The 23432-nt window shown below is 34.1% G+C and overlaps 4 protein-coding genes across 8 annotated transcripts; all 4 read right to left on the reverse strand.

Moving 5' to 3' along the window:
* Window positions 1-438: 438 nt before the first annotated feature.
* On the reverse strand, window positions 439-2719 carry LOC105436091. The gene is made up of 5 exons (XM_011660509.2): window positions 2303-2719; window positions 2122-2202; window positions 1936-2006; window positions 936-1138; window positions 439-774 (listed from the first exon to the last, which is right to left on the reverse strand). The coding sequence occupies exons 1-5, from the start codon at window positions 2509-2511 to the stop codon at window positions 682-684; spliced, it is 657 nt and encodes a 218-aa protein (XP_011658811.1). The 5' UTR covers window positions 2512-2719; the 3' UTR covers window positions 439-681.
* Window positions 2720-3856: 1137 nt separating this feature from the next.
* Window positions 3857-6329, reverse strand: LOC101205649 (dehydrodolichyl diphosphate synthase 6). 3 transcript variants are annotated; one of them, XM_031889317.1, is made up of 2 exons: window positions 5219-6329; window positions 3857-5038 (listed from the first exon to the last, which is right to left on the reverse strand). In XM_031889317.1, the coding sequence occupies exon 2, from the start codon at window positions 4998-5000 to the stop codon at window positions 4119-4121; it is 882 nt and encodes a 293-aa protein (XP_031745177.1). In that variant the 5' UTR covers window positions 5001-5038; window positions 5219-6329; the 3' UTR covers window positions 3857-4118. The 3 variants fall into 3 exon arrangements, with proteins under 3 accessions (XP_031745177.1, XP_031745176.1, XP_011658812.1); XM_031889316.1 differs by having other exon boundaries at window positions 3857-5349; window positions 5983-6328; XM_011660510.2 differs by having other exon boundaries at window positions 5983-6325.
* A 1265-nt stretch (window positions 6330-7594) lies between these two features.
* LOC101222542 (GATA transcription factor 24) lies at window positions 7595-13723 on the reverse strand. The gene is made up of 7 exons (XM_004136838.3): window positions 12616-13723; window positions 11777-11860; window positions 11535-11668; window positions 10148-10267; window positions 9771-9876; window positions 8633-8704; window positions 7595-8402 (listed from the first exon to the last, which is right to left on the reverse strand). The coding sequence occupies exons 1-7, from the start codon at window positions 12946-12948 to the stop codon at window positions 8286-8288; spliced, it is 966 nt and encodes a 321-aa protein (XP_004136886.2). The 5' UTR covers window positions 12949-13723; the 3' UTR covers window positions 7595-8285.
* A 488-nt stretch (window positions 13724-14211) lies between these two features.
* LOC101205882 (KH domain-containing protein HEN4) lies at window positions 14212-22396 on the reverse strand. 3 transcript variants are annotated; one of them, XR_004217984.1, is made up of 8 exons: window positions 21502-22395; window positions 17703-18137; window positions 17311-17583; window positions 15984-16283; window positions 15812-15894; window positions 15395-15506; window positions 14580-15049; window positions 14212-14437 (listed from the first exon to the last, which is right to left on the reverse strand). XR_004217984.1 is itself a non-coding variant. In XM_011660514.2 (8 exons), the coding sequence occupies exons 1-7, from the start codon at window positions 22135-22137 to the stop codon at window positions 14912-14914; spliced, it is 1977 nt and encodes a 658-aa protein (XP_011658816.1). In that variant the 5' UTR covers window positions 22138-22396; the 3' UTR covers window positions 14288-14765; window positions 14909-14911. The 3 variants fall into 3 exon arrangements, 2 of the variants coding, with proteins under 2 accessions (XP_011658816.1, XP_011658815.1); XM_011660514.2 differs by having other exon boundaries at window positions 14288-14765; window positions 14909-15049; window positions 21502-22396; XM_011660513.2 differs by having other exon boundaries at window positions 14295-15049.
* Between the last annotated feature and the right edge of the window lie 1036 nt (window positions 22397-23432).

A 23432-nucleotide genomic window follows, 5' to 3' on the forward strand; every position in this document is an offset into this window, starting at 1 on the left:
ATGGATGCTAGCCGAGCTAGGTTTCTTTTGAGTTAAATTAGCTTGATCAATACAATAGATCAACACCTCAAACTGAAACATATTTTTATAAAATCGTGCTTGTATTTGTGTGTGCAACTTACTCAATCTAGAAATACACAATTGTTGGCATTCAATAAAAATTTACTTTTGGTTTTTTGGGTTTGAAGTTGATGTCTATTTGGTTTTTGAAGTTTCAAAAGATGCATGTTGATCCCTCATGTTTATAAAATAATTTTGAATGGTTCATAACTTAACTTTATAAATAGAAATATATTGATTGTGCCGTTAACTCACCTTGCGTTATCTGGTTATTGGCCATGTCTTTTTCTTTTTAATATTTATGAGTGTTTAACCCAACTAACATGCAACTCATTTAATTTTATGGGATAATATGTCTAACTCTACAACATTTAAGTGTCAAGAAAACCCGTTCAATATTAAAATAATCTTTATATAGTAGTTGGCCATCATATACCGAAATCCATATTTCCCTATCCGTGATGATCACCTATCTAAGATTTAATATCTACTAATTGTAGCGTGTCTTTATCTACCATTCACACTTTTAGTAGATATATATTGGACATTTGAAAATAGGTACTATTTTAATAATATATACATATATATATATATATATTGATCCGACATTTGAATGCTTTGTCACTTGTTTGCTCTAATCTGCCTTATTTCTTCTTTATTCGGTTCGTTCGTATCTATCTTCGACTTATCTACTTTTAGTTTCCACTCTTCCACCTACGATAAAAAAGAGACAAGAACACATAAGTTTGTTTCTAAAATTCGAAATTTGACAATTTTCAATAAATTTTCAGCGATGAAAGATGACTCGGTTGGTGAAACCTCGTGGATGAAACACGAAAAAAGAAATGAAATTAGATAGAGAGATATATACAAACCTTGTGGAGGATATCTTGTGTTAGGTGAGCATCATGGGCAATTTCCTTAGAATAACTTTCTACAACTTCAGCTGCCTCTTTCAGCTTACTCTTCTCAGGAAGTTTCTCACAAATTTTTGTTGATACTTTCTCTGTTAGTTCTGCTACCTTTTCTACTACTTCTGCTACATTTTCCGCCTCTTCGATCACCATTTCCGCTTCATCTAAACGTTCGATGTCAATCACACATATCAACTTATTAGTTTCATGTCGACAAAAGCATTAATCATAAAAATATATTTTTACAATTTAGCAGTTGAGTTTTCTGTTTCTTTAATACTATACTAACCTATCGACTATAATCGATAAATATAACATTTTTTTTTTCAAGACAAGGTGACTATTGATTATTAAGAAATTTTAATATCCTAGTTTTAAAAATTTAAATCGATAAATATCACATTCACGTGTTGATTTATATGTTTTGTTGTTAGATTTTAAAAGTGTTTTTCAAAATCAAAACCGTAAACGAAAAAAAGAACGAGGAGTTTTAAAAAAACTTGTTTTAATTTTTAGAAATTGACTAAAATTTCAAATGTTTATATTGGAATATAACAATTACAATTTTTAAAAATAAAATAGTTACCAAAATTGGATTTAGTTTTTTAAATTTTCTTTGTCCAAACATTACTTTCACCCAATTTCTAATAATTTTTTTTAAAATTAAAAAAAGGTAATTTCAAAATTGAAAAACAACCATATCCCAAATATATTATTTAAATTGAAATAATAATAATAATAATACCAAAAATAATTAGAAAATACATAACAATATTTTTAAAAATAACAAAATAAATTAAAATATTTATAAGCAATACAAAATTTTAGATTCAATAACGATAAAAACTGATAGGATTCTATTAATGTTACTGATAAATATTGATAGAATTTGAAAATTTAGCTGATAAATTTTTTTGTCAAATTTACTATTTTTTTTTTTACAATTGCTGAAATAATATACCTTCAATTCTTTGCAATTTATTCCAATTGGGTACCAATAGGGACAATAGGGCTCCAAAAATCCACTTTGCCCTAAATTCATTCAATCAATGAAGAATAAATAATGACTAAAATTGTGATAAAATATAAAAATAAAAAATAATTGAAGATTAGAATTTTGAATATATATTGTTTTTGAGTTAATTACCAATTAGGAGGGACGAAGAAGAAAAAAGTTGATATTGATGGCCGATCTTCATCTTTACTTTCCTCTTTCTCTCGTCTCATCCTATATCCATTATTCAAATTCAAAACCAAAAGGAAGGATTATATTAGACTCTTCAAATATCAAATATTTTGCAAAATATTATCACATCTAAAATACTAACCAGCTGGGACGACAACAGTAGGATCTGAGTAGGGATGACATATAAGTTGTGGATCCAAATGGGACCATGGCGACCGAGGAGGAGGAGGAGGAGGAGGAGGCCTGCAGAGGTTCGGATACCCGACGACGACGATATGTCGAGGAAGAGTCGTCTGTCTTACGAAAGAGTTGAAGAAGCAAGGTTCTCCAATGACCAAACTTGGACGACATGTCTGAACACAGAGACGACCTCTCAAAGTTATACTGATGATATCTAAAGATGATCACAGAAAGAAGTAAAACTAAAACCTTAATACTATTGAAGAAGTGGGGGAGTTTTGTGATGATGATGATGAATTAATAATCAATACAAAAGGGATTCTTGTTGCTTACAAGTTTTGATCTTATTTCATTGCTTTTTGGGTTATCTCTCTTTTGGTGGTTACTTCAAAGTATTGAATGTGTTAGCTTTTAAGTGTGTATTTCTTTCATGACTTGATCTTTGAATTTGCCCCCCCAAAACCTACTTTTTCTTTTCTATCTTCAACTAATATTTGTGTTTGAATACCAAGAAATTTGAAGGAATAAGCCATTGAATCTTAGCTTCAATCTTAGCTTTACTTGGTAGAAAAAATTGAAGGTTCGTTTGGATTGACTTTCTAAAAGCATATATAGAATGTATCGAAATGAATTATGCATCTCTACTAGTTTCTAAAGGTTAAAATATATATATCGTTGTTATTCTTATACTTTAAAGTTTGTTTAATTTAGTTTCTGAAACTTTCAATAAATCTTAAATTTAGTCTCTACTACTTTAAGAACATATTCACATATTTTGTTTTCCTACGTGAAAATGTTTAAAATTTACTAAAAGTACAAAAATAATTAAAATTGAACAAATTTCAAAGTACAAAGTAATGCTACTGAAATGGTATTTCAACCAAAAAGTGAATTTGTAAATTGATTAGATAAGCATGTGAAGACAATAATGAATCATATATAAGAACCAAACCAATGTTGTGTAAGAAAAGGTTTGAACGAACATAGTATCGGAAGAGACAACTAATAGAAAGAAAATATATTTGTAGTTTCCATTGAGGGAAATGAACAAAAAATATGATCCCACCTTTGATCTTAATGCACACAACCTACTTGATGGGGCACACCAAACTAATAAATTTTATCTTACATCGACATATTACCAATCACTTGTAATTTTGAAACGAAATTGTTAAAGATTAAATGCCAAGAAAATTTAATTATGGTAACACCAAAGTGTTGCCATAGTTCTTCCGACAACTCTAATGAATGGTGCAAAAATTGGAAAATGAATATCAAACGATCCAATTTTTTAATAAAATGTTGAGTAACCCTTTGTTGACGTCAAATTCGAGTGAAGTTCCCAAAATACGCTTGCACAATACCGTAACTTCGTACAATCATGACATCAACAAAGGAACATTTCACTATCTTTTAAAAAATTGGATCATTTGCCATTTTAGACCTTGAAAATAGGCCATCGTTCTTCAGCTCTTAGCATATAAACTCAACTCAAAATGTTCAAATTAGGAAAAGCTTGAACAAAAGATGAACCATAACTCTCATTCCATATCAATTATAATACAGAATGCCTGTTTATGCAAGTAAAACCAACAATAACAATAAGTGGGAAAAGAGTTGTATAACTATCATAACTTGTATACAACATACATAAGAGGTGTTCCAAAAGAAGATAATAGAGTGACATTAACTTACCCAATAATATTAGGGCTAAACTAAACATGATCCTCAATAATAATTAATCAAATCTATTTCCTTAAGACAACTAGTAATGAAGATTATAACTGTTTCCTTTTCTTTACCAAATGATGATTATTTCTTTGAAAGTTCAAGATTGCCCACAGAAAATACCAAAAATTAATTTCTGGCCAAAGGGCGGAAGGAGAATACAAATAACATGAAGATGTCTGCCACAAAAGGAAATTGCTCAAGCGGGCCTCTCCCGATGTGCGAATTAATATATCGGGGTCGGGAGTAGCGGCTGTATACATATGCTTCTCAACATCAGCTAATGTTATGGAGTTGTCACCATTGTTAGCCACACCTAATTTGCCAAAACCATATCCTACTCCATTTGCAGTTTTTGAATTCATCTCATTCCATTTCTCTTCACAAGACCTTTCAACGGCATGAACAATTTCATCAGTGGAAGTGTAAGCAATACAGATGGAAAGTTCTGCTTTGTTATTGTTTCTAGTGGCTTCCATAGCTCTTTCAATTGCATCCCTCACAGGTGCACTTAATAATCTTAAGTTTCCTATAAAACGAAGTCTAACTCCATATTGATTCACAAGGCTTTCTTCTCTAATCAATAATTCAACTTTTTCCAACATCAGATCCATCACACCTTGAACTTCTTCTGGACTTCTTCTAAAATTATCAATGCTGAAGGCATAAATAGTTACATACTTCACACCCAATTCATAGCAGTATTTGAGCATGAATGTCAAAGCCAAATACCCAATCCTATGGCCAGCTCCTTCAGCCAGCTTTTTTTTCTTTGCATATCTCCTATTCCCATCCATTATAAAAGCAACATGAGCAGGAATCGAACCCATCGATAGAACTACGAAAAGGAATCTCCTAAATAAACTAATAACATGTTCAAAGATTTGATTAAATGTAACCCAAAAATTCGTACACACATCTCCAACTCCCATTCTGTTTTGATTGCTCTATGTGTAGCACACCAAGACGCCTGTCAATGAAGCCAACATTTATTAAATAGAAAACAACAAAACCTTAATTTCAGTCATATCTACAGTTTAATTTTCGAAATTTGGGGAACAAATTATCCCCAATAGGACAGAGCTCCCCATAGAAGACAACCCCATCAACCCATTTAATCCCAACCAAGTAAGGGAAAAAGAAATCCCACCAATTCTATTAAAAAGAATAGAGGTAAAGGCCTAGTTCAAGTAAAGATGGCGACGTGAGTGGTTGGGGTGAGCATGATAGATCAAAGGTCAACCAACCGATGTTGATATATAGTACTCCAACAGATTGATGCTAGCCCCCAATGGTGGTCATAAAATATCGAAAAAGGATCAGAAAACAACAAGAAATATATAATCTATCAGTAAAATAACAATATACGTGATCAACAAAACATAATGTAGGGTGTTGAAGTGGGGAGAAGATAATTGAAGAATAAAAATCAGGAAAGAGAGGAAAAGATAAATAGTTGGAGTTAAAATGTGGAGTGAAGAAGATAGGTGAGCGCATTGAAGAGTGTATTGGAGTTAGGAACAGTGTCATGAGATATATATAGGAATTTAGATGTTGAAAGAAAGAAGAAAAGCAGAGAGAAAGGAAAGAGCAAAAACGTGTACCCTAACTAATTCCGTTAACACAAAATCCAATTTAGGGCGAAAGCTTCGCGTGAGTAATAAAGGAGTTTTCTCACAGATACTCCATTTCAAAGCCCAAATAAAAAAAAATAACCCTTTTGTTTAGTACTAACAAATGCAATAGTCGAAATAAGATATCCAACCTCCCCACTTCTAAAGAGGAAGAACATATCTATATCAGCTAAGCTCGATTGGGCTTTTAAAGACTAAAAAAATATCATTGAATTTTGTATTTTGTATCAATGGGTATCCAAGAAACTTCCTAAAAGTACTTAAAAACACAAAATCTTACCCCCCCAGAAAACCAAAACTCCGACAACTTGCAAGAGGGCCGGGCGATGACGGCAGAGGGCGGAGGTGCGAGTCTGTTCGCGGAACCAACAGGAAGAAACGCGCAATAGAACGAACTCGCAATTGGCGATGATTGCAGCGAACGAGGGTGAGGGTCAGGAGTGTTGAGCAGAAATCAGCGGGGAACTTGCTAGAAATCGAAGACAACCGGGGGAAGAAGGACGCGGGAGACGACTCGAGTGGAGGGAGGGAGGGAGGGTTTTGGAAATAATAAAGGTTTCATATGCAATCAATTTAATGGTTAAATTTAATCAAAGATAAGATTTGATTTCAATTTTTTAAAGAGAGGAATTTTGGTAAATTTAAGAATAGGCAAAAGAAAAGGAATAGATTATTAGAGAAAATGTTTTGGTTGAATTTTGATTTTATAATCGAACTTCACATTGACAATTGTCAAATTCGTGATAGATCACAAATTGAGATCAACGATGTGAATTAATAAACTCAAATAATCAATCAAAAGAATAAAGAGATATGCTCTTTGTGTGTGTTCATGGGATGTGGCTTTTTCTTTTTTAATCAACTTTTTGAGTATTTATTTAAATTTTATGTTGGTATCTAAATTTTGTATCTGGCTTTGTTCTGATTGATAAACTTTTTCAAATTTGTGTTTTAGTATATGAATTTTTAGAAAGAATGAGTTAGCTATTGAATGACTTCTGTATTTGGATAAATTAGTCTTTAAATTCATAATATTATTTTATAGAGTTTATTTTTGAATGTGTTGATTATGTTTTTGTATTAACATAAGATATTTATAGAATAAATTAGTAAAATTTCTTGATTACAAATCAATTTAATTAATATGACATCCAATCCAAAAATTTCACGCATAACATAAGGTTGAAAATGATTAAAGTTGTGCAAAATAGAAATCAAAATAAGATTTAAACATATATTTTTCATACTTTTAAAAGTTCACATGAAATACTATCTGTTTCCATTCAAAACTAATGAATTTAAAAAAATTGAAAAGTTTTATGCATGTTAATTAAATTTTTAAATACTCAAATATTTTGTTACATAATATAAAGTTTGAAAGTATTTTGTATAGTTTAGTATTTTAAAAAATAAATTATATATAACATAACAATATATGTTTTTGGTCCTTAGATTCCAAAATAGACTTTAAATTTTAAAATTTAATTTCAGTTTAGTAATTATATATTTCATCATTCAAAATTTGAGTTTTGCTCCTTCGAGTCTCAATATTTATATTTTTAACTTCAAATTTCAAATTTCAAAATAAAGAATCATCGATAAATATACAAAAAAAATATCAATTTTGGTAGTAACTTTTTAGAAAAAAAATTATACAAATAAATATATATATATATAATAATTAATAATTAAAATGTTTTCTACATCTTTTTATTAGTATTTATATTTTCGGCAAATATCCACATGTCTCCTTAAAACTTTGGTAATTGTATCAATTTATATTCTATGATATAAATTTAAACCCTAAACAAATAATTGTATCAATTACAACATCAACCTTTGATAAATATATCAATTTAAACCTTAAATTTAAAAATGTATAACCCTCAAAATATAGATGTCAACATAGATATCAATATCTTAGTTAGCTATATAGATATACACATCAATGATAACGTATATATCGACAAATGGACAATATTTAAATACAAACCCTAAGGGGAAACAAGCTCCTGAGGTAATCAAACCACCTTCATCAGTCCTCTACAAACCATCCAACAACTTTACTTCTAAAATTATATAATGTGGGAAAGATGAGAAGCAAATATAACTATTGCCTTAGCCTTAATTACAAAGTAACTAAACTACCCCTGCTAAGAGGTCAGAAAATTACACTATATTGTATTTATTTACTTCTAGACTATAAGAAAAAATGATAAAAAGAAAAAAATATATGATCTGAAGCATTTAATTGCACTTACACATGGGGGAAGATTACATACATCTTTAACCAAACACTGTAGGAGAAGAATAAGATAACTTACTAATTTCATATGAGAAGCTTCTTCTTCTTCTACTTTGACCAAAAAGCCATCGGAGAGTGCAAAAGCATTGATCACTCCCCACTGTCTGAAAATTCCATCTATATTTTCAGCTACATGATTGGAGAATCAATTCTTTTATTGCTGTTGATCCTTTATACTCTCTAAAGTGCACACAGAGAAGAGCATGAAAATTTTCCATATAATTTAGTTGGAAGACTCAAATGCTCCTACTTCAACCAGTAGGCTACTTGGCAGAGAGTCAGTTAATCAACTTTTGTACATCTACCAGTACCTTTTGTGGTTTTTTGTCTCCATTAGAAGTGAGAATATCCACATTAATTGCAGCATTGTGTTCGTTAGCAGCCTCGCCGTCGCTCTGATATGAGAAAAAATGGAGAGTTTGAGATCACAAATTAAATGCATATTGGACGAGAAGAGAGAACGGTCGGTTTTAGATGGGAACCAGAAAAAAATCTAAAGAAGTACAAAATAAGTAATTAACAGAAACCAGAAACAGTAGTGAAATGCATGAAAGTATTGTACTCTTTCGAATTAGCTGTTCTTGTTTAATTATTGATTCTTTCGTAACTTAATTTAAATGTCTACCTGTTCAATCTCTTTCGCAGAGGGTTCTTGAATGCTAGGGTTTGAAACCTTGGAAAGATCTCTCAAAATTCCCTGTTGCATTCAAAGTTCGCCAATGAGAACATCCATTGACATGTCATGGAACATTTAGTTTGCTACAAAATACATCTCTGCTAATCACAATTGAATAGCTCATATGAAAACTTGTGGAAAAAAAACCGACATAATTTATGAACTTTATAAACTCGACTATCTACTAAATAAGGCAAAAGGTGGCGTGGTGGAACTCAATAGTCAAGAACAAAGTTAAACATCTAGAACCGATTGCATCCAGATCTATCTACTGCCTACAGCAAAAGATTCCAGAAATGGAAGATACCGTCTCCAAAACATGTTTTACTTTCACCACAAACCTTTCGAAAAATGTACATTAAAAACCACTTTTGGTTCTTGAATTTATGCAACGAAGAATTATGTTGCTGAACTTTAGTTTGTTTCTATACTATAAAGATTAAGTGGTTATGTAACCAATATTGACAACAAACCATGTTTGACAAGATTTTTCATGATAGAGATCAAATCACTATAAATTCAAATTAAATTTGAAGGTATAGGGTCTAAACGGTTACAAATTTGAATATAGGGAATAAATTATTACATGTGACATTGCAAGGACTAAATTACTAAAAAATTGAAAGTATAAGACTAAATAATTACAAATCAAAATTCATGGATTAAATTGTTACTTTTAAGAAAATTCAGGGACCAAAAGAGACTTTTAACCAAATATGTACAACTGAGGATATCAATGTAGAAGTGGAGTCACGCAGAAAGTTTGAATTCTACAACGAAAAGCAATGCTGTCAATTTTGATACTCTAAAGGTCTAGTGCGTATTAGTATTCCTTCCCAAGTTCACAACCAATAAAAATATAAGCAAAACTAATCTGCAAAACTAACTTACAACCATCATCAACCATGTGAAAGCATCTTCTAGATTGAAACCATACGGCCAAGATCGGGTATTTTTGGTAATTAAATATTAAACAATATACTTTCCCCCCATCACTTTACCTCCAAAAGATTATGCTAATTTCAGCCAAAGGAAAAGTCTAAATCATTTCATGGAAGGTCTCTAAATTTTAGATTAATAAACAAACCTTATTGGCCCACTTGAGCCCACATGCATTGCACAGAGTCCTTGGACCAGCAGGTCCACGACGCATCATTGGAGTAGATTTTGAACTGGTTCCACAATGTGTACATCTGCACAAACAATAATGGAGAACAATATTAGGAAAAGATATTACTGAATTTACCGTTCCAGTATGAAAGAGAACTGAGCACTTTTATGTTCCATCCAGCATTCTAATATTCCAGTTAGATGCAAGAACTGGCTAGGCAACTCAAGCAAATATATTATCATCATCGGGGAGAAAAGTGAATGGGGAGAAAAGTGACATCGATGATCCTCAAACTGCCAGCAGAGTCATGTAAAGTTACAGAATGGGACCTTGTAAGGATCAAATAGACTTACGAGGTCTCCAACAAGCCATCATCTTGTCCAGAATCCAACGTCTGAGACAAAACTGAAGATGAGCCCACTTCATCTCCTATAGCTTTAGAGGATATAAACTGTCCCTTCTTCCGCTGCATTCTGATGAGTCCAAACAAGAAATGTTAGAACAAGTTCCGAGAATAAAAGGATCTTTCTCTCCTCTGATTTGAGCATTTGATTATAGCTAGTTTAACTTCTTTTAACTGACATGCTGAGTACTACAGACAATAAAATGGGAAAAATGCAATAAAGTAATTCAGCTATACATACTCTGGATGATTCATAAATATGACATTGAATTGCATACAACAGAAACAGCACTGAATTAATAAAAATACATTTTAAAGTTCACTAAGGCTAAGGCTCCGTTTTGGGATTGTAGATCTTTTTAAACATTTGCTCTTAAAAAGAAGTTATCATATGAAGCATATATACTGTTTGGTAAATTTCAATTCTGAACTTTAAAAAAAGCAAGTGACAGTGTTTTGTAAATTCAAATTTCTGCCATATTGTTGTCAAGTATTGTACGTTGCAAAAATAAAGGGGTCTCACAATCTATATAAGATACATGAGTTACTCCTCTCGTTGTTGATTGATTCAAAGTTCACAATCTATAAATTATTCTAAAAGAAACCCTTCCAAAAGGCAAAAGCTACCAAAACAAACCCTTCCAGCTATACATACTCTGTAATGTTTTCTGCAATACATTACCGTAGTTACAAATTCCTTTTCTTTTTCGTAAAGTATTAGAAACATAATTTTCTTTTCACAAGATCAAATAAAGATAAACCATAAGCAATTCCCATCTTTTTTGTAATTTCCTCTCAATCAGCAGCTCTTAGTTTATTTAATTCAAGCAAAAGTTCTTCAATATTACGAGCAGACCATTAACCATCTATAAAACCTCCATGTTTCATCAATAAAACACCTACATCAAAAACTTCATTGGCCTCTCCTCATCCTAAGGTCTAAACTTGACATGCCACCTGCCTCGAAACCTAAATTTTCTGAAAATTCTTGACCCCAATCAAGAATGAGTGGTTCCAAGCAAGCGCAATATAACTACTACCCTGTCCCTCCTGTTTTCCAATCGTTAATTCTACTTGATTGATATATTGGTAGGCCCCAATCACTAAGGTGTACGCTGGTAAACAAGGAAACGGTGAGACATGTAGGTTGTTCTCATAGTTCATACTGGTTCGAGCATATTAGTTAGTTAGGGTGGGTGCCATCCAGTACAGGGTATCTTTTTGGTAATTTTGTACTTGATCTGAGTGAGAGTGGGAGAGGAAGGGAGCTAGCTCCCTTGACTTAACTTCTACATTCTAACATATAATTAAACTGGTATCCGCTTTAGAAGTTATACCTGAGGGCTACTTCTTTTCGCACACTGTAGCGAATTTTCTTCTCAAAACACCTTTCTTTTCTCTTCTCTCTAAACCTACTCAATGAAGCAGCTCTTTGTGGTTGAACCGACCTGACAGTAAAGCCATCGGCACCCTGTAAGAATTAGAACAATAGTAAATGTGGTAGGAAATAAAAAACACCAGATGGTTTAAGCCAATATTTGGAAGGTAGACCATTCAAATGATAGTTTGCTATTTATACCTGTTGGTTGACGGGAGCACTTCCAATTGCAGGAATACCAGAAGGAATTTCATATCCACCTAAAAGCAAAAGCACGGCTTGAACCTATCAAATGTAACCACGGAAAAACTTAAAAACTCCTTATGTTCCTGTTTTTCTTTAGGAAATAAGGATTATCAGGGGATGAAATGAAAAGGGACTAATACTTGAATTACAAAGAGAATATAACCATAGGAAGATGTGAACGACAAGGACTTGGAGGTGCACTCAAATGCCAACCTCTCATATTTGTGTTCATGTACTTGAAAAACACCACCTTTAGTATATGCTATGGCATTGTGGACTTTGCACCAAAGCATTTCGAAATCCAATTTGAAACCGTAATCTCAAGTTCAACTCGCACTATCCGTTCATTAACATCAAATTTCTTTCTTTTTTAATCATTTTTTATAAGAAACAAAATTTTCCATTCATCATCCCAAAGTTCCAACAATACAGCAACGCAATACAGAAAAGTCCATGTAGGAAACTTTGAAAGAAAAAAAAAAGACTGACAGTTCGACTTCTCTAATAATTCACAAAATCCTTTTAACCGGTCCACAATTTGAACAAATTACGAAAAAATCTAAATTGTAAAATAAAACGAACTTCAAGATTGCATATCATAAAGAAGGATTGAGTCTTGGCTAAATCAACGGTTTCATACCACGCCAACAATAATCATCAAATTGTTCGGAAACTAGAAAATTTATTCTACTTATACTTCAAATAGTAAAAATCTTCAGCAACTAGAATGAGGAATAATTACACAAGTAATGCACAATTTACGAAGATCATTGACACTCAATTGAAAGCCAAACCTTGTCCGGCGATACAGAATCAAAAGCGTAAACCTCCCCTCGGAACGACAGCGTAAGTTGGTCAGCACCGCCGTTTCCAGTCAAAGGATTGTAATCAGACCCGGAAATATACGTCGAAGGAACAACGTCCTCAACTCGATTGATTACCGAGACCGAGCCGCTCATTCCCCCAGAGTCTTCGAACCGCATCTGAGGATTGTCTATGGACTCTTCCCCGCCGTTGATGTCGTCATCTTCATCGTCGACTCTGTTCTGAATGTTACCCAAATCCCGGCCGCCGTTGTCCATGACTCCGGAACCGTACATCGCGTCTTCGAAATTGGAGTCCGGCATTTCTTACAGAATCACATAGGAAGGCGGAGAACACGCTGAATTTAACAAAGAACCCAAGAAAAAATCCAAGAAAAAGAAAACCCCAAAAAATTGATTGACCAATTACGACAGACGATCGAAAACCTCGGCAAAAAAAATCTCGATGAAAAACAGATAACTCATATTTCACAACTCACAGCACAAGGCCTCGAATTTCAAATTCCGAAAATGATAGTTCAACCAAGAAAAGAAAAGGAGAATTAATCAACCCCGCCCAAAAACACAAAAGAAGCTGGAAATCAAGTAAAAGCAACCGATTCAGAGTTCAAATTCAATCCCGAAAAACGCACAAACGATTCAGTAACACGCCCAGAGGGGTAAAACCTAGAAAATCCAAGTGGGTGAAGGTGGAAAGTGTTGGACAAATAAAAAATCAGCAGGAACAGGAGAATGAAAAATTGAAATGGCAAAATGGGAATCTGAATTTTGATAAGGGAAGGGGGAAAAAGGAGGAAGATAACGTGTGTTGGAAAATGACCTTCAATTTTAAGCGTTTTTACGATTGATGCCACTCCAATTCACTTCAAGTTGGACGGAATGAGAAAAGCCGGCGGGGAAACAGCGCCGGCGAGGAGGAAAAAGGAAAAGAAGAAATGGCGAAGAAGAAGCTACAACGAACGGTTGGTTGAAGTTGATGTTACGAGAGATTGCAAGATCCAATGGTGGTGGTGAAGGCATTCATATCATTTATCAACACTTTCTTTTTTTTTTCTTTCTCTAATGTTTCTCCAAATCCAAGACTTCCAAATAACAATGAATCTAACTCAGATTCTAAGGTTTATTTTTCTAAAAGAAAGTAAATAAATAAAATAATAAAAAAGATTCTAAGATATTTTTGTATTCTGGAAATATCATTAAGAATTTTTTTAATTAATTAGAAAGCTCATATAACTATGATTTATAAATAATTTTGAAATAGTCATTATATTTTTTTTTAGAGTTATCAAGATTTAAATATAACAAAACTTGTAATTATGTTGTAAATATTAGTCATTTAGGGATAGAAATCCCTAAAATTGCTACTAATTGATCATAATTGAAATAGAGTTGGAATCACTTTCTCACTAGTAATATTTAGTCCTCAAAAGCTAGTTTGTAGTACGATTTAGTCAACATGCATTTTAAAATTTGTTACATAAGTAAAATTAATTACTAGTAAAATAGTTAATGAATTGCCTTAAAGTCTGCTGCTGTCTATTCGAGTAGAAAGTAAATTATGCTACATTTATAAATAAATTAGTTTATTTTACTATATATAAAAACAATCCTAACCCTAAAGGGACGAAAGTGAGACCAACAATGTTCAATGGAGCAATTAAAGGAATAAGTACATTCAGCCTACAAAACAACGATGGCAAAATTCATAGCGTAGAAACGCTTCACAACAACCTCTGCATCAGTCTCAATACAAACATCCGAGCAACCCAGACCTTCAACCATCGTATAGCCCCTTTGGAAAATACAATATTTAAATTGTTGTTACGTTCAATGTTCATAAATAATGTTTCCAAAAGAGAAGAAAACCAATAAGAAAAAGATTAAATTATTACAATTGTTACAAACTAAATTCAAAGATTGTGTTTTTAACTCACATTTTACATTCACCTTTGGAAAGTTAATCTCAAAGAGCCCAGATCAAGATGTTCCCATGCCTTTTTCTTTGTTGTGGTTTTTACTTTCTTTTTTTTTTTTTCTTCTTTTTTTTCTTTTCTCTCTCTTTCTCTCTTTCTAGGGATGGGAAGTCAGCTGGGAAATCACTTTATAATTCGGCATCTAGCCTGCAGAAAATATATAAATTAGAGCCAAATACCCTTTCCTGAACTAATAAGATTGGAATCAACTTATCCCGAGTTTAATTCAAGTGTACAATATATTTGGGGAGGGGTTCCAAAAAGGCTATCTATAAAATTTAGAGCCAAACTTGTCATGAGGATCCAGTGAGAATGAACGCGTGGAGGAGGCTTTGTGCTGCCTGCGTTTCATCTGGGGTTCCAGATATGACGATAAGCCGATCGCTCGTTATGGGATCGGGTTCGTGCACTATCACCTTTGCACCGGAAATCTGCATAAAACCATAGAGATTTAACCATGCCAGTTGAGACATCATTAAATTATATACTATTTTATTCCATGAACTCCCAGATCATTCTTAAATGCCTTTTGATGGAGATGGTATGAGACTGTCATCGTCAAAAGTTTCTTATTTCAAATTAGTGATTCAATGAACTTTTGTTACTTAGCTAAATACGGTTGTTAGTTCCAAATGGATGCTGTTGCCAATCTCTAAATGTTAATCATAAAGGACTTTACACACCGACTCTATTTTAAATAACTTAGGAACCATAACCCAATATTAATTAAGTTCGTCAATATATTATGAAACTCAAACTTGAAGCATTGACTTTACCTGTCTTAACCGTGTTAAATTTGTGCCATTCTCTCCATACACTAAACTGATAACATCATCAGGAACTACAATTTCAACCGTTGTGTTTGTCACAATAGCAGTTTTGTTCCCACTGCCAACATAAAAGAAAAAGTTAGATGACTTGAAATGATACATAGAGATGTTGGCATGCAACATCAAAATGCTACTGTCCTACCCCAATCACCCAATCACACCCCAGGTTTGACAGAATAAACCCAGTCAGCATTAAAATAATCGATGGTCCTCAGCCTTTCGGCTTTCCCAAGTTTATGAAAAATTGAGGATGCCAAAATAACATGCATAAACAAAACCATCTAAGTTAACAGATTTTCGTTAAATGCCCATATTTCAAACTTTTCCAAAGATATTCAAACTGATGGAATGCGTGTTACCGACCTGCCAAGTTGTACTCCGCTCCTATGGGATGGCAAACCCCTCCCAGCATCTGATATGGCCCTAGAACTTATTCCAGATAAAGACTGCAATTAATTACAAAGAAAACCAGAGAATCAGAATTGCATAGGCACACCGTTTTTCCACCTTTAGGGATGTCGTAAAGAGAATCTACCTGCGGTGGCCACAAGCCAGGTGATGATGGACTGTCTAAACTGTGAGAAAGACCCAAGTCATCTGAACTTTGAGCTGTAGAATGTTGCATAAAACTACCATGAGAAGTGCCAACCGGAGTGCTCCGAACTAGAGGTGCAGTGTCCCTTACTCTTCCATATGGACTGGTCTCAGGATATACAGAGGTACCACCACCATTCCTTGTTCCCGAATTACTCAGGACACTAGAAAAAAGGTTATCCCGCAATCGACCAGTTACATTGTACAAAGCATCTTGAACGTTTGAAAACTCACCTGAAATCTGTCAGAAGACAACCATGAAATAATTAGAAACTAAAGGGTCACAAAATAATGCTTCATTGCAAAGTTTATCATAGCTTCCTTTGATCCATTATTAATGTATGAAAATGGGTGGTTGGGGCCTGGGGGAAAGCTCATGTTAGTCTCAAGTTTATCTTAAAACTATTAAATCCAGAAGCATAATGACATTAGCTGAAGTGGGTTCACATCTCTAAACATTCCAACAGAAAAAATGTTGAAAAGAAAAATACATCATAGTATTAAAAGCACCGAGGAATTGCAAAATTCTCATGCATTAGAATAATGAATAAAATGCGCACATCTCTGATGCATACGATAGGTCAAGCCCATTGCCAACTACCTTTGTGCACCACACCAAGCATGCAGTATCTGGAAAGGTCACAATTGAGCTCATACTCAGAGTTCAAAAATGGTCAAGTTGGTGTACGCACAAGCTAAATTAATTCCAGAGATCAAAACTAATTATGCTTCTTTAGAAGAGGCTGACCCCAAGAGAGAAAAGAACCATCTAATGGGTTTTGAATCAATTGGCAAAAAGATTCAGATTTCATTTTATTTGATAACATTATCAAACATGTATTTAGTTGAAAGTAAACTACAACAATCTCAAACTAAATGCACACTAGTTCAACAACAAACAAAATCAAGTTCTTCTCAATGATGTGGAATTGAATGAATAATGATTACCAAGAACCAAAATCCAAAAAATATTAAAAAAGGTACGATTAAGCTTTTCTGTACCACAAGCCAGCATAACTATGACTTTTTACCAGAACACGCTTGACGCCAATACACTTTCACTCCAGTCAGTCAAACATACTCTAGAATGACAACAATAAAATTCCTAAGTACAAGCATAGTAAGGATAATTTTTTTGTTTTAAAATTAAAAGGTATCAAACATGGACTGCCTGCAAGGGGAGGCTGGGTGCACGTCCAAAGAAAGTAAGGTTAGAAAGGGAATGACTATTTGGTAACCAACAAAAATATAATGTATTTTATTCTCACCTGTACTATTTCATCACTCTCTGCAGCACAATTCGGGACCTGATCACTCGATATTATTCTTATGTTTGTTCCTGTAACTTTCCTGATTTCAGAGATTATAACACCTCCTTTACCCAACACACAACCAACTTGATTTGATGGAACAACAAGTCGTGCCACTACAGGAGATCCCTTACTTGAGCTTTCTTGCCACTTCTCAATGGCCACATCTACAGACCTAGAGAAAACAAGAACAACAGCCTTCTGTGCTGGCGAGTATCGGGATTCAATGTTCTTCTCAAGACGAAAAAAATAAAAAAGAAAAAGAAAAATAGAAAAAAAGATTAGTGTTGGTACACACTGGTATGGATAAACAAATCAGATGGATAAATTACTACAAAAGGATGTCACACCTCAGAAGCAGTAATACTAATCAGTCTCTCATCACAACCAGTTACTGATGGTCCAACACTTACAGTAGCGCCAGATTCGTTCTGAAGGGCTCGAACAATTGTACCACCCTTGCCAATCACACCCCCAATCCTATCGTTGGCACAAAGAATCTTAAAAACAACATCCTGCTGGGCAACATTTGTATCTACTGGGGGAAGCATATCAGCATCTATAGACAATGAGTGGATTCCTGAAGCAAAAATGTTTGAACTACTTGGCAAAATGGGCAGAACCGAATTCCTTTGCAAAATATGATCCATATGAAGATCAGGTAAAGTCTCATGGATGACTGCTTCAGCAGGTCTGACTGTTCTCTTCTCGCTTGGAGGGCAGTCTTGAAGACGGCGAGAGACAGCAAGAAGTGCTTTCTTGATAGCCCAAACATCCCCTTCTATCTGCCAGAACCATAGAGTATATTCATGACAGCAGATACATGGCTAGCTAATACCAAGCAAAGAGTTTCGTAGACATAAACATCTACATATTCTAGGTAATTTCCTAATAAAGAGTTACACATTGAACAATAGTAAATAGAGCAAGGAAGTTGTAAGATGAATTATTTTAGTAACTTGTGAGAAGTGTCTCACGCATGTCATTATTGCAATAACACGAGAAACTCATTTTCTAAAACAAATTTTACAAATGAAAAGCCTATAAGCAAAGGAACATATTTTGATGAAAGTAAGTATCAACCAAACCTTCATAAGATGCTATTCCTTTTTATTGATATCCATGAGTCTCCAAGCCAATTTTAACACACCTCAACTAATCCCAAGGTCAAGAAACCTCGTAGGATTTTAAATCTATGGTATGGGACCGCTATAATTAGAACTCATTTACTCTAAGTCTTTTTTTTTTTCCAATGGTTTCCATGACAACTAGGTCAACTCATAATCATAGTACGGCACGATGTTTTTGCAAAAAGAAAAAGAAAAGAAAAGACATACAAACAAACAAACCATATTTGATGAAACAATATCAGGACCAAAAGGAAAATTTTATTCAAATAAGATCATGGGCCAAGCTGCATCTTAATCTAACTTCTTTAGTTCAGTTCTCCCCACGAACCTGGTCCTACATTTACACACACACAATAAAACAAATAAAACAAAATGGAATATCCCACTGCAAATTAAAGTAGTCTACCATCATAAAAATTATATAAACCCGCAAAAAGGACAGATAAAATAAACGTTTTCTAATGGTCTGAAAGGAACTTTTCTTCAATGGGAAATCAGGCCCCAACCAGCATCCTAATCTATCTACTTTAGTTCTAATTCTTCTCAGTTTCAACTAATAATGTTTCAAGACAACACAAACTTTTTGGAGCCATTGATAGACAAGTTTAGAAAAAGATAGACAAATGGAGTAATTAAACTCTTTCAAAGGGAGGGCATCTGATGCTTCTTCAACCAGTTTTCATGCACCAAAGGAAGTCTCTAATAAACTGGACAGATTTTCAGCGATTTTTTACGGAATGGTAGTAGTTAGTGACCTTGCAACCACCTAGTGAAACTGGGGTAAGATTTCCCTTCCCATTCAATATGGGACGGGGGCTTTCCATCAGTAAAGCATTCCCCTCCTCGTCCTCCTCATGTGCCTGTAGAGATTTACTCAAGATTAACAGGCTATGTGAAGAAAGGTGGTCTCAAACACTTAAAGTGAGAATCCTCAAGGGAGGAGGAAAGGGTAGATCCAAAGACCAAAGGTAGACTATGGTTTGACATAGCCCGAAAAATGGCTTCTTTTTTCAGTTATCTGGAATTCAGAGCCAAGGGAGTAAAATCAAATTCTGGAAAGATAGATGGGATAGCTAGGGAACAATCCCTTGAAGTTAATTTCTGAAAAATAAAATCAATAAATCAATTAAGGAGGAGGCCACTATAGAGGAATGCTGGATAGAGAATAAAAGTAATTTTTTGTTCTCTTGAGGCAGGGAAAAATTCTCTTTGAAGTCTACCATCATTGAACTCACAGAAAAAGCCCCAGAATTAAGTATTCCCTTATTCATCTCAATCTGCAAGTTCAAAATTCCAAAAAAAGTTAAATTTATTTGCTCACGATATTTATAGTCACTAGGCTCTCTCCCTTTTGATTTGTTGTTTGTGTCATGAAGGGAGAATCAATCGATCGTCTTTTTTCCATTATCCTTTTGCTGTTAGCAATAGGAATTTTCAGTTTGATATCTTTGGAACCTCTTGCTGCTTACCAAAGTAAGTTGGTCTGTTGATGATAGGGTCTTCAGAGCTCTTTCTGCTGGAAGAGAAAAGGGCGATAATTTTTGGTGGAGTTGTGTGGCTGGGGCATATTTAGTTGGAAAGGAACCAAAAAAAAAAAAAAACACTTGAAGATAAGTCCTTTTGTTTAATAATTTTTTTTCTTTTTGTAGAAATGTAGCTCAACTCCTCCTCATGGTGTACTATTAACATAATTTTTTTTTCTAAACTCAGCCTTTCCATAATCATTAATAATTGGAAACTTTCCTTCAGGTTTTGTCAGACGGGAGATTCCTGTCCCCAGCTCCTAGGCCATTTCATTTCTTTTTGGCAATGATACAATTCTGTTTCTTATAATATTACATAAGAAAATCATAAATAGAATACACAAAAGTAAATGAACAAATAACTATTTAAGAAAAATAATCTGGAAACGGATAAAAAAACTTTCCAAGCTGGAAAACAATTAGCAAAACCATTAAAATCACATTGATTGACTGAAAGAAATGATGATTTTCCAATATGTAGTATTGTAAAATGCATATGTATCAAAGACACATCTTACACTAACCAAAGAAATGGAATGGCCACAATCTAAATTAAGATCACAGACATTCGAGAATGAACAAAATGAGGGAATGTGATTGAGAATAAAGAAATTATTGTTAGTCCTTTGTATTGTTTTCAACAACTGTCATTCATGAAGTATCGACCCTTTTGATAACAATAAATTTGTTTTTGGTTTCTTTTTCCTCCCATCCATACACTGTCAAGTTCAACATTAATCATCAATATCACCATGAGTTCCCTTTTTTAATAAAATACCAAGCTTTCAATTGACGAAAAAATGAAGATGGAGAAGCAATGAACCTCTCTGAAGTTCATCTCAACCCATCCCCTCTAAAATCCCAGTCTCTCGTATATAAATACAGGCAAATTTTTAACGCTATGGCCCACTAAATTATCTCATCACCACTAAGGAGAAAAATAATCTAAGCGTTTCAAACAACCTGCAACCAAAATAATTAAACCTCAATCTTCCAAGAAGAGCAGAATAATATAGACGCTAGGTACGTTGCCTTGATGTCTCACAATCAACAGGTTGTTTGTTGAACAGAGTCCGATTGGATTGGATTTTCATTTTGAGGGGCACAGCTTTCCTTCCAAATTTTTTATACGTATAATATTCCATTTTTGGAAGTTCAGAGAACAAATTGGATAAACTTTAAAAACTTTAACATCCTTAATAAAAAATTTAACCAAAGATGCGCTAAGAGGGCTATTACCCACCTCCTCCCGTTTAAGAATGAATGAATATAAGCCTAATGCACCTGAAAGCTGAATTCTCACACCAAAACCCATATCAAAACTAGAAGAGGCTGAATTCAAGGAACGAAATGAACCAATTTCTCTTGCCATGGCACCATGCCACAAAATCAAACCCACAAATTCAGCTATAACTACAGCGACATCCAACCTAAGAGATAAACTCAAGACTCAACAATATGGAAACCAAAAGAAATGAAACATTTTTTTTCTTTACCTCAATCATCTCGTCAGAAGGTCCTGCACAAGCCGGTAACTTATCTGTTAAAACCCTGATCCTACACCCACTCTCCTTCCTTATCTTCTCAACAACCTTCCCTCCTTTCCCTATAACTGACCCAACCTGGGCAACGTCCGCCAACAATCTACAATAAACAACTCCAACTTCAGCACCCACTTCAACACCCTCAATCTCAGCTGCTACTTCCAAAATCCTCTCAAACACCTTCAGAAGCCCCTCTTGAGCCTTCGAAGCCTCAACTTCCTCCCCACTAGCCCCAGAGTTTTGTTCCAAAAACACCCTGGAAGTAAGTGCCGGCGACCCAATAACAGTTACAACCCTGTCCGGTGATTCACTGGGAGCTTCCTCAACGCGAATCTTAACTCCAGTAGATTGCTGAAGTTGCTTTATCACAAATCCCGACTTCCCAATAACCCCACCAATTCTTGAAGCGTGGCAAAGCATTCGAAAGGCGACATGGCCAGGAGGAATGATGAGCGGTGGAGGTTGCTTGGACCTCTTGGACTTCGATGAACCATTGGATACACCAACGTGTGTATCACCCCCCATTCCAGTAGCGGAGATGTATGCAGCTGCTCGCTTCACTGGTAGAGAGGGAAAGTTACTTCCCATCTCTCAACACCTCGTTCTTCTTGATTCCGAACCAACAGAATCTTGCGGTAGAAACTGACAGCAGTAATTACAAATGAATGTGGGAAAAAAATGAAAGAATCGAAACTGAAAAATGAATGCTCTTCTGGGGTTTTTAGGTGACTGTTACAGAAAGAGTGGAGCAGAGAGAAGAGAAGAAATAGGGTTTTTGGTTGGATTGGAAATTGGAAAAGAAGAATGGACGAGTGACGGAGAGAGAGGACTTGGAGGCGCACCCCACTGTGGGTGCGCGCGTTACACTGGATTGTCATTTGTGTATTTTCATTTTCCTTTCTTTTTCTTTTTCTTTTTTTCTTTTCCCAATAAAGAAAATGGAATTTGCTTATTATTTTTTCTCTTCCAATGGAGAAATAATTCTGAATAAATTTCAAATTATCATTCGGAAATCTAAGCTTATAAATACTAAGTAGAATCTATGATTAAATTTCAATGTTTTTATTATCCATTTTACACTGTTGATTTTATATTTTATTAATCGATATAAATCATATTTATTTACTATCTTATTATCAATTATAAACGTAAATTTGTACGTTTCTTTTTTTCTCGTCTCATATTTGTACGTTTCTTTTTTTCTCGTCTCATATTTTAGAATTTGTTTGTCCTTCGTATGTCTATTTTCTTTGATCAAACTCTAATTCTTTTCTAGTATCACTTAAACGTTAGGTTCCTACATATCAATATAAAAGCTCAACAAAGAAAACGTCTTATGTTAAAAGATAACAAAAACCTAAGAAAAAAATATACTTTCTAAAACAAATTTAATCGTTGATCTTGGATTGAAGTGAAGTTTTGCTCCTTTAAGTGTCCCGATCTTCATTCAAATTCTCGAGCTATGAAGAGAACCGTAAAAATAATGTCTAAAACACTTTCCAACTTAAATACTAATTTTTTTTTTCAGCTTTGTGTGCTCCCTTATTTATCTTTTTAGCTTTTGTATTAACGTCTTCTTATGAACGATTACCTTCTTATATTTGGTATGTTCTTTATAAAAAATTCTACAAAGGTTTCTCATGATTGTTCACTTTTCGTTTAAGAGGGGCCATATCCTGTTGTTATTAACAATAATGATCTTTATCAAAGTAATTTTTTTCAAAGGTCAACTATTTGGGAAAGTCTCGAGCACCGTGGGTCGACATCAGCCTCCTTATCTCCTTAAGATAATAAATAACATTCTTATTGAGGTGGGGAACTCCATAACTCGGTGAAAGATCGATGCGATTGTCTTCGATTTGTGTATGGTAGGGGTTTAGAGA

This window comes from Cucumis sativus, chromosome 7 (assembly GCF_000004075.3).
Source record: "Cucumis sativus cultivar 9930 chromosome 7, Cucumber_9930_V3, whole genome shotgun sequence".
NCBI lineage: Eukaryota > Viridiplantae > Streptophyta > Magnoliopsida > Cucurbitales > Cucurbitaceae > Cucumis > Cucumis sativus.

Excerpts from the sequence above, each read along its gene's own strand:
- LOC105436091 (XM_011660509.2), bottom strand. The coding sequence starts at position 2,511 with ATGTCGTCCAAGTTTGGTCATTGGAGAACCTTGCTTCTTCAACTCTTT. Across the intron at positions 1,139-1,935 it reads TAAATTGCAAAGAATTGAAG|ATGAAGCGGAAATGGTGATC; the intron begins GTATATTATTTC and ends TCGAACGTTTAG. Across the intron at positions 775-935 it reads CACAAGATATCCTCCACAAG|GTGGAAGAGTGGAAACTAAA; the intron begins GTTTGTATATAT and ends TTTTTATCGTAG.
- LOC101205649 (XM_031889317.1), bottom strand. The coding sequence starts at position 5,000 with ATGGGAGTTGGAGATGTGTGTACGAATTTTTGGGTTACATTTAATCAA.
- LOC101222542 (XM_004136838.3), bottom strand. The coding sequence starts at position 12,948 with ATGCCGGACTCCAATTTCGAAGACGCGATGTACGGTTCCGGAGTCATG. Across the intron at positions 11,861-12,615 it reads ATTCTGTATCGCCGGACAAG|GTTCAAGCCGTGCTTTTGCT; the intron begins GTTTGGCTTTCA and ends TACATTTGATAG. Across the intron at positions 8,403-8,632 it reads CTGCGAAAGAGATTGAACAG|AGCGACGGCGAGGCTGCTAA; the intron begins GTAGACATTTAA and ends TTCTCATATCAG.
- LOC101205882 (XM_011660514.2), bottom strand. The coding sequence starts at position 22,137 with ATGGGAAGTAACTTTCCCTCTCTACCAGTGAAGCGAGCAGCTGCATAC. Across the intron at positions 18,138-21,501 it reads CTTCTGACGAGATGATTGAG|ATAGAAGGGGATGTTTGGGC; the intron begins GTAAAGAAAAAA and ends TGGTTCTGGCAG. Across the intron at positions 17,584-17,702 it reads TTAGTATTACTGCTTCTGAG|AACATTGAATCCCGATACTC; the intron begins GTGTGACATCCT and ends CGTCTTGAGAAG.